Here is a 9,427-nt window from a genome sequence, read left to right as displayed (position 1 = left end):
GGTCCTAGACGACCTCCTAGAGAATATGGCATAAAATTGCAATTCCGAATTGTAGCCGCATTTCATGCAGATGAAATGTAGCGTTCTAGGAAGGTACCGGGACATGGAGCACCAATAGCATTATCTGTATCCATTACGCAACAACGTCTCTAAAAACTCGATATCACCGAATAACATCACTACCGCCAGGCCACACATTGTAGATAGTCTTTTGGTATTTTGTTATTGTGCTATTATTGTTATGTATTTGTAGCAATTTATTTAGATTATGTTTGAAGCCATCTTCAAAAATATCCTACATTCTATACTTCTATATAATTGTTCTCTGCTGTATAGTAAGTTTGCGGTGGATGGAATCGAAGCCAACAACAACGTGGATGCATTGAAAGGACGAAACATCTACTGAGAACCAAGTGTTAATAAGGAAAGCAAGTTCTTCTAAGAGATTGTTGATTCGATGAAGCGGATAACTGACCTCCTTCACCACGGCGAAAATATCTGTTCCCTCAACAAGGAATTCATAGATTAGTCAGATATCTACGAGAAGATGCTTGAAGTGTCAATGAGAAATGGGCTGGTTCCAGTTCTGAACTGGTTAGAAAACGTACCTTGCGTAGCTAACTATCATTCCAAATAATCGATAACAAAATTTCTTGCATCCGGATTTGTAAACTTCGGAGGTCATCCAGCACACTATGATCTAGGGCGCCCTGTTGTCGGCTGGATGTCTCTATGCCTTTCCAACTTCTACGTGGATATCCATGTCTTGGACGTCGAAAAAATCCCGAGACGTCTCCCCCCCCCCCCGAGTAGAACATCAGGAAAGATCCCCCCCGACGCTACGCCTCCTAAACGTCATCCAATGGATTATAGACCAAACTCGTTTTAAAGGTTGGCCGTCGATCCGGCGGGGAGGTCATAGATCGACCATCCACGGACGAATCCTTGGATATGGACGACCTCCTTCCCTACTTTTTTAGACTTAGTCGACGATGTTAAAACGTCATGATACTGAAGGTGATTACCGTATGCTGATTCAACGGGATTTGGAGGAGTGAGCAGGAACGTCGCGTCGTACCAGTGATCATCTGTAGTATTTAGGAAAGCAACAATTAAAGAGATGTTAGCCTGTGATGCAAGTCAATGTACCTCAGAAGAACGGTTGGCAGGATCACAATATCGCAAGTAGCGATGAATATCAAAAGAAGAAGTGTGAAGAAAGTTCCGTCACTCGTCCGCAATTTATAGTGAGAAACAATCAGTATTTAGAATCACATTCCCGAATAGTAGGACGAAGTATAAATAATCACTTACACCTGAACCACTCTGTTGCTCCCCAATGTCGTAGATTCCAACACCAATTCGAAGGTCAGTATTTAGTACAATCGAAAAGTAGGAGTATTGGCATATTTACACAAGTTTCAGTATCATCTCAGCCAGTAGTACTCACGAACATGCAGAGCGCCAGCAAGAAGCAGAAGACCCTCGGTGGCACTATTGCCCGCAACGCCGTGCTTCCACGTGGCTCGTCAAGTAGCTCGATTGACTCTGTCATGAGCGAAAGCGAGCAAAGTAGCCAGCAGTCTCCTTCGCGTACAGCGAACGTCGCCGAGATTGCTGCGCTTGCTTGCCTCATCCGAGATCTTCGTGATGAAGTGCGCGAGCTGAAAACGCAGAACGATAAGCTGCTGCGTTCCAATAATGAGCTGCGCGAAGAGGTAAGGAACCTCGGATAGGTTTAAGATCGTGGAGAAAGATGTGAAGCAAGGTTGGCGCGGTTGAATTTGCGTCCTCCAAGACAAAGAAAAAACAACGAGGTTCCAACCTGTCTGTAAGTGTCATTCAAAGATTCTCTAGGCATTCTCGGTCTCTGACTTGGCATTACCATGTACGGACGACTGCGATACGCCCGCGACTACCTTGAAAGGGTCGAAGGCCTCAGGTATGACTTTAGCAAAAAGAAAGTAGACCCTGCAAACGCAAGGGTCTTCCATAGGCTAAAGAGCATACTTGTGCCCAAGAGACCCGAAGGATACGGCGAGTTGGAATGGGAATCAGTCGTTACTGCAACAATTGCGAACAATTTCAACAAGTCTCGCTTGTCGAAAAACCGTTCCGACCAGCAAAAGGCTGCTCGTCGAGAGACGAGGAAACGAGAAGCGTCGCCCTGGTATGTTCTACGCCGCTTTGTTTAGAGATGTGCAAGTAAGTGTCACAGTTGGACTGACTGGTATGATAGAAAGCAGAAGAGCGCAAGAAGGCGTTCTTAGAGAACGCTGAAGCCATTCAGCAGCAGTTCCGTGTGCCAGACTTGCAGATATTGTAGGAAACGCCGATCAGCCAGGAAGAAACGGACGAGGAATGCACGGACAACGTCAAACGTTGGATCGTCAAACGCACTATTTGGCGTAGCTCGATGGTCAGAAAGTACAAAGCGTTTCAAATCTACAATTTGCTAACGCACTAGTATCTTATAGGCAAACCGCGTCTTGGATCATGTGGATGCCATCGTTGCACACAAGAGACGCAAACGGACAATGGAAAAGCGTAAAGTTCTTGATGCCGAAGCAGTTGCACCGGAAGGTCTTCCAGACTGGATGGTCGCAACTGCAGAGGAGCGCGCGATGGAACAATTCTTGACCGATGACAGTGTGTTGTTCTAAAGAAAAGAAATAACTCAATAAAGGGGGCGGAAAACGGGTGTCTGGCAGGGAAAAAAGGAAATGGGTCTAGGCATGGCTTTTCTTTTCTAGTGGAATTACGACAAGCATTCGCTGCGCATTGCGTCGTCTGCTCACGTGCTTTGTAATAGCAACCGGCGAGTATATACGTTGGACAGGGAGAAGGCAATGAATACTTTCGTCCTCAAACGCCTCTCGCCCAGAGCTCAAGATCTGCTTCGCTGTACTGCTGGACACCGTGGTAAGCTAGGTACCAGCGAACAGATGCGAAGGTATGTCGGGTTGGTCTGCCTGCCACGATGGTCTCATGTTCGAAGGAATACAAGATTTAGCTGGATAGGTGACAGGCTGATCTGAAGTATTGCCCATCCACAAGGCTTGTATGTACGAACCGCGATTGGATCGACTCTCAGCACCTCGATAAATATGACCTTGCAATTTCAACGTTGTGAACTTGCGAATCCGGTCGTCGACAACAGCTTTACCAGCCTCGGGTCTCAAGTGGTCACAAAAGAGCAAAACATCTCTGATATTTTGGTACGCTACGCTGTAGAATTCAACGAGCAGGCTGTAGTGACCTCTGGACATTCTAACAGGCTTTAACAGGCTTTGCACTGTTCGGCATGGTATTTGGCGGCAATGGCTCTGAACCTTTCGCATGCACGACGTGAGACGAAATAGCGATGAACTCTTCGATATCAAATGCGTCAAACGACGTAAGTCTTGCCGAAGTTGTGCTGCTACGCGGTTCATTAATGCGATCCCACAGGATGCTTGCACGCTCCTGGCCGTTGTCGTCGAAGGATTGGGAAGGAGCAATGCTTCGGATGAAATCCTCTGCTCTTGCATATTCGATGAATCGTCTCATATATGTTACTTCGAATGTCATACGTTGGTTGGTGTTGAAGTTGCCGAGAATACTCTTGTAACGTTCATAACTGAAAAGCCAAAATGCATATATAGGGCCGAAATCTCAAAGCGTTTGGTGGAGATGGCAGTGAAGGTGCATATTCGACGTAATGATCTCTTCGCCATATACGCTTTCGCAATTGCTGCAGAATTCAAGAAGCATATGATGGGCATCGTCAACTTCGTCATATGCTATCGAAGGCTTACAGATCAATCGACAGGCATTCACGAATAGCATCCATTGCGAAAATGATTGCGCGGGAGGACATTGAAGAGAAGTAATGGAGAATATACGAAACACCAACATTTCTATTCGGCAGTTTGCATTGAAGCAAAGCCGATCGCAATTTTGCCGTTGGATAAAGAATCCATATCCGGTGGGATTAGGATGCCTGCAGTGGATTTCTCCATGGCAGCGAGTGCTTTCGGTGTCAATATTCCCAGCTCGATCCATAGTTTGACCATACGCTTCGCAGTACCCAAGAAAAGATTGTGCATTGGATCGATGACAGTGCATCGAACAACGTCAAAGTACTCCAAGCGATGCGGTTCCGACCAGCGGGTGCCTGTTTCCCTGACGAGGTCCTTTTGCTCCAGCTCGGTTTTTGCTGCCAACCATCTTTTTGCGTCCCTCATATTTTCACAGCGACTTCTTGGGATCCAAGCGGTTTCATCAAAGCCCGAATATTTTAGCTGCTTGGTTCCAGGGAAGACATGAAAAGATCGAGCATATTTATGACAAGCTTTGGTGGTGTTGCGAGACGAGAAACTGGACACCTTTCGAGCTGCAGGTATGTCACACGCAACCATCATCAAGGCTGCGCGGACCTTGACCTCTCTTCCAAGGTGCTCATACGTTTTCATGTCGATTCCATTATACAGCACATTCAATTCTGCTAGCAAAGGCGCAAGATAATTATTTGTCTGCGTTGTTTTTGGTTCTTTCGGGCCTGGTATGCCGCCGACAGGATAATGTTGTTGGTTTTGAAGCGCTGCGATCGGGGCAAATTATTAATAGTAAGGTAAACCGCACCGCACCACAAGAGTACTGCGAAATTCTGAATGGTCTGAACCAGTCGACATTGACCGTAAACAAGATTGACCGGCGATGCCGAACGAAAGGCACTTCAAGGTCATCAGGACCGGGAATGGAGTTCCATACGGCACCATCATAGACGTCGAAAAAGGAATGGCGGGGTACAACACGTTGCCTTTGCCTCCAGTGATTGATCTCTTGCTCGAAGCCAGGACGCGCGAAAAGAAGTTGTAGGTTGTCGATAATCGAGCTATATGGGAACTTAATTGGCTGACGAGTTGAAGGATGAAGGAGCGGCGTATTGCATGGTTGGCGATACTGATCCAGAGGATGGGAAGGAAAACGAACGAAGTTGCAGCACGACGGTAGGTCTTGGATGTCATCTGTGTATAATCGGTGGCATTCAGGGCATACAATGAACTGGATGATTTTTTCACTCAAGGAATCGAAGTTGGCATAAACTTCCACTGTCCATGGAGTGACAGGAAATGTGTCGTTGACTTTGAACATACTGAGGATAGCGTTGTAGAAACGGAGTAGTACAGTTGCTGCTCTGTTCAAAAGGAAAAAGGGATGGAATAGGACAAAGAAGGTGGCCATAAAGGTCAGTATTTGATTTTGATGCTCGTTACGCTCATCTAACCGGATACAATTTTTAGTATCTGCTTCTGGTTACCTGTTTCAAAATCATCGTTTATCTTGCTGGATATCTTCCTTTCCCTTCATTTGCTCGGATTGGTGATACTCCTCTTCTCGCAAGTATGCCAGCTCATCTCCCGTTTGCTCAAATTCTAGTATCTCTGCAAGACTATCATCGCTGCTAGTCTCATTATTGCTGACATCATCAACGCTGCTAACATTGTCTTCCGTTTCTGCGGCGGCACTTGGCATTTCAACTTCGTTAACCACTGGAGATATTGCGGCTAAGGTAAGGTGATACATCTCATCGTTCGTAAATAATCATATCATTACCATCGGCAACATCTATTTCTATAACATTATCACCATTATTGATAACGTCAGGGGAATCATAGCATTGTCATTCTCGGATCGGGACGTTGCAGCTTTATCATGCATGTCAATAGAAGTAGTGTTCTTCTTGGCAACGGCGTTGTCTTCCAATCCTCGCAGTCTTTCAAGTTCTCTATGCGCGCGATATGTTGCCGGCCTCTGGAAGCTGTAAGCGGCTGGCGAAAGTCTGCAATCGGAAGAGTAGCATTTCTTACAACGAGTTTAGGAAGACATTGCGCGATCAAACAGAAATCAGGAAGCAAACTGAAAGAGATAAATAAAGTTTTCAAACAGCCACCAATAATTTATTGGGAAGTACGCTTTCTTAACAAAGGACAGCCTGGTTGGATCAATGAGACGAACATTGAAAGATGCTGTTGCAGATTCTCATTGCTGTCATATCGCGTTCCCTAGACGACAGAATATAGAAGGGAGCCATTATAGCTCCGCGTTTCTCTCTTCATCAATATGTGAGATGTCGAAGCAGTATTTCATGACGATGAAATGCGGATAGAATGTGCTTGCAATTCGGAATCGGCACGATGTCTATGAAATCCCAATAACATGCGGAATTGGCCGCGAATTTTACCAGAATGAAACCCCAATAAAATGCCGCATTTTCCGCAGTGGGAATATTTATTGGAAAACACAGTTTACTAAGGAGGTCGTCTAGGACCTCCTAAGTATTGTACCATGAAAAGGTAGTATTGCTTTCCTACATTTATAATATTTACATACTTATACTCTTCTATTGAAATTTAATGTAGTTTCCTACCACATCCTAAACATTTATCATACATATCTATATGATCGTTCTCAATTAAGTATAAGGTCGCATCATTTTCGTTATCAAAATTTTTTAGCTTTTCATACCTGAGGTACTGTATATGCGTCTTCTGCCCAATAAAACCTCGAATCCAGTCCCAAAGCCAATGAACGGCTTCCTTGGCATCTGAAGACCAATGTGGTACAAGTGGAAGCGGCACGCGTCGAATCCTCCTTTCGCAATCTACCTGCAAAGTTTGCGACCCACTGCTTCCTGGATCCATTTTTCGAAATGCCTCTTCTGATCATCCGGCTGTAAACGCTCGTGTCTCTGTCGCACCACGCTTTTTGCGGTCTACTCCGGCCTACGAGACCTTGAGAACCACTGCTACCCCGGGAGGGCCTGGCATTAGACTCTTTGGCACGATCACCGAGCCAACGTTCTTTGGTAACAGGGCAGCATGGACTGTCACACTTGATCAATTGCCAGATCAACCGGTGTCCCTGTTGCCAACCAGCCTTCGCTTTGAGGAACAGCATCCAGCAACACGTCGCCCTGCGCAACAACCAACTGTTGCCCCGTATTCTGGCCGCGAGGAGGACCCCAATTATATAAAAGACGCGGTGGAGGTCTCTCGGGAAATGGACTGACCAGAAAATAAAGAAATGGACCTCTGCTGGCAGAAGGGTGAAGTGCTTATCGACAAAGGTGTCGTTGACCCTGCTGAGGCCTTCGCAGGACATGCAACGCTGCACATTCTGGTAAAGGAGTATGCATCCCCTGCACAGTACGTATTGAGATTCCTTCCCGAGGTGCACATTCAAGAGGTGGTGTTACTTGCAACCAACCAGCATGCCCTCAGCATTATGCCAAGCTTTCAACCTGTAACTTCCGCCGAGTATCCGCTGTGGATAGCTCTTTAGATCATAATGACTGTAGTTCGCATTGACGACCATGCTGGTTATTGGCTAGTAGTCAATTTCCTGGCGTTCCTAGTATCGACGTCAACCGGTTCATGACAATGGAGCTCTTCCAAATGATGTCCAAGATGCATTTGTTCAATCCCCCTGATGCTGCTACTGTAAGTATGTTAAGATTTTGGAGTGATGATGCTTATAATACCTGTAGATCTGCCGAAGACCCTTTCTGTCTTGCATTCGAATCCGCTTACAACAATAACTTGGTTGATGCTCTTACACCTGGTAAACATCTTCGTGTGGATGAGAGTAGGGCTCTAAACGGGACAGCCTGACGGGACAGTCGGTCGGGATCCCGTCTGCTGTCGGGACTCCCGACGGGACTTAAGACTCCTAATACACTGTATAGAGAACGATACCGTAATACTTAGGTAATGGATAACGAGGATACGCTACATGAAGCTTTGTGTCAGCTTCTTCTACTCTGCGTTAAATACCGAAGAGGATTCGTCGGATATCTGAATATTGATGGCTTTTTTCACTTGCTAATCTTATTGGCAAATGGCAATATAGTGTATATCTGTCGCAGATTTTTATCATTCGATCGCTCAGTTCTGTTGGGTTCTTGTGATGTTTGGTAGGATAAATCTAGGCAGAGATAACGCACTAAGTACGTTGAGGTTCGTTACAAGTAAGATATCTCTATTGTTTTCTCTAATGCCTGCTTTTATAGATGTAGCGGTGTTCCTGAAGGATAAAAAGCTTGTCATCTTGTTATTCTATGATCGACTGTGCCTTTGTCTTAGACGTCGGCAGTGTTTTGATTCGTCAAGTAGCCTTTTCATCGTTTATCCGGTTCATTGCTGTTGGCTTCCGGTTATGGAATACGAGAGTTGTTCCCTTGTTACATGGCTGTCCTACCGTAACCTGCTATGTATTGCTTAAAATTGTACGTATACCGAAGAGTGCATGTGGTTTTAGATGACCTTCGGAGCAAAGACAAAGGAAATTCACCACGTTCGTAGGCCTGGGATAGTAACAAAAAGTACGAGTGGTAGTTTATCGGACTGGTAGTGATTCAACTACGTACCACCTACATATACCTTATGATGTGCTCCTCAGTCGAACAACAGCAGCCTCGCTTTATGACACATATAAGGACGCATCAACCGGGACAATCGGTCGGGACGCACCTCACACCCGTTACCGAGCGGGACAACCTTATAGGGACAAAGGTGACTCCCACCATCAGCCGGGACGGGACTAGGGGGTCGGGATGACGAAACTCCCGACCGAATTTTGAGCCCTATATAAGAGCATGTGCCAGTGGCTAGGAATGGATATGCCTTTTCTGAAGAAGGTCCCAGGAAGGTCTCATCCCGTAGATCAGGGGTCTAAGACCCGCATATACAGTATTCCGACAGCATGACGACCATTGCATACGTCAACAAATTCGTGGGCAGATATTCATCCGCTGAAAAGCGTCATCTGTAGTTGACTTCATGCATAGGAAGTCACGAAATGAAGACCCAAGCACCTGTAGAATGTGTGTTTCAGGTATTCCCCACGGCCAACCCGTGTTGGAAGTATAATCTTTCGCTGGAATATGAAGTACAGTACTCACGCCAAAAGCTTCCTTTCGGTGAGCTTCACGAGTTCAACTGCCACCCCTGTTTCTCCTTTCAAGCCAGCAGAGGTTCAATTCTTCGACTTCGTCGCTCTCTTCGGCACGATCCAATGCATCCTCCAAGTAATAAGGATCCTCTTACTGGTTTGATGCTGCTACAACAGTCGTTTCAGCGGCAGGGTGACGGGTTGCTGCTTGCTGGACATCGTTATTGGAGGACGTGCAGCGTCGTTATAATCTCGGATGTGTTTTCGTCCGTTGGCAATCTATACATCTACATGATGTCCTGGGAGATAGTCCACTCCGGAATGACGAGAGAAATCCGGGATGATAACGGAGGTTAGGACAGCGTAGATATCCTAAGCATCCATAGATTTCTCAAAGGCGATCCTCTGTCGCGTAAGATGGAATAGTTTAAAAGGACGTCGGTTGATCGGCAACAGGGACGGTAGCCTGACTGTGTATCAATGGAGGTCGTCT

The 9,427-nt window shown here is 46.0% G+C and overlaps 5 protein-coding genes across 5 annotated transcripts; 2 read left to right on the top strand and 3 right to left on the bottom strand.

Annotated features, from left to right (window-relative positions):
• Positions 1 to 992: 992 nt before the first annotated feature.
• Positions 993 to 2,663, top strand: VTP01DRAFT_1955 (uncharacterized protein; the record flags this gene model as incomplete). The annotated part of the gene is made up of 8 exons (XM_069380362.1): positions 993 to 1,026; positions 1,349 to 1,368; positions 1,461 to 1,718; positions 1,858 to 1,942; positions 2,022 to 2,170; positions 2,240 to 2,322; positions 2,413 to 2,419; positions 2,478 to 2,663. The coding sequence occupies 8 exons, from the start codon at positions 993 to 995 to the stop codon at positions 2,661 to 2,663; spliced, it is 822 nt and encodes a 273-aa protein (XP_069237458.1).
• A 264-nt stretch (positions 2,664 to 2,927) lies between these two features.
• On the bottom strand, positions 2,928 to 3,859 carry VTP01DRAFT_1954 (uncharacterized protein; the record flags this gene model as incomplete). Its single annotated transcript, XM_069380361.1, has 3 exons — positions 2,928 to 3,223; positions 3,276 to 3,619; positions 3,798 to 3,859. The coding sequence occupies 3 exons, from the start codon at positions 3,857 to 3,859 to the stop codon at positions 2,928 to 2,930; spliced, it is 702 nt and encodes a 233-aa protein (XP_069237457.1).
• A 40-nt stretch (positions 3,860 to 3,899) lies between these two features.
• On the bottom strand, positions 3,900 to 5,009 carry VTP01DRAFT_1953 (uncharacterized protein; the record flags this gene model as incomplete). The annotated part of the gene is made up of 2 exons (XM_069380360.1): positions 3,900 to 4,582; positions 4,640 to 5,009. The coding sequence occupies 2 exons, from the start codon at positions 5,007 to 5,009 to the stop codon at positions 3,900 to 3,902; spliced, it is 1,053 nt and encodes a 350-aa protein (XP_069237456.1).
• Positions 5,010 to 5,313: 304 nt separating this feature from the next.
• VTP01DRAFT_1952 (uncharacterized protein) lies at positions 5,314 to 5,568 on the bottom strand (the record flags this gene model as incomplete). The annotated part of the gene is made up of 1 exon (XM_069380359.1): positions 5,314 to 5,568. One exon carries the CDS (start codon positions 5,566 to 5,568, stop codon positions 5,314 to 5,316), a length of 255 nt encoding a protein of 84 aa, XP_069237455.1.
• Positions 5,569 to 6,330: 762 nt separating this feature from the next.
• On the top strand, positions 6,331 to 7,655 carry VTP01DRAFT_1951 (uncharacterized protein; the record flags this gene model as incomplete). Its single annotated transcript, XM_069380358.1, has 4 exons — positions 6,331 to 6,338; positions 6,612 to 7,032; positions 7,087 to 7,310; positions 7,376 to 7,655. The coding sequence occupies 4 exons, from the start codon at positions 6,331 to 6,333 to the stop codon at positions 7,653 to 7,655; spliced, it is 933 nt and encodes a 310-aa protein (XP_069237454.1).
• Positions 7,656 to 9,427: the final 1,772 nt, after the last annotated feature.

The sequence above is a fragment of the Rhizomucor pusillus genome (genome assembly GCF_041956525.1).
Source record: "Rhizomucor pusillus strain CBS 183.67 unplaced genomic scaffold VTP01scaffold_12, whole genome shotgun sequence".
Lineage (NCBI taxonomy): Eukaryota > Fungi > Mucoromycota > Mucoromycetes > Mucorales > Lichtheimiaceae > Rhizomucor > Rhizomucor pusillus.
This window is presented reverse-complemented; position numbering and strand designations above follow the sequence as displayed.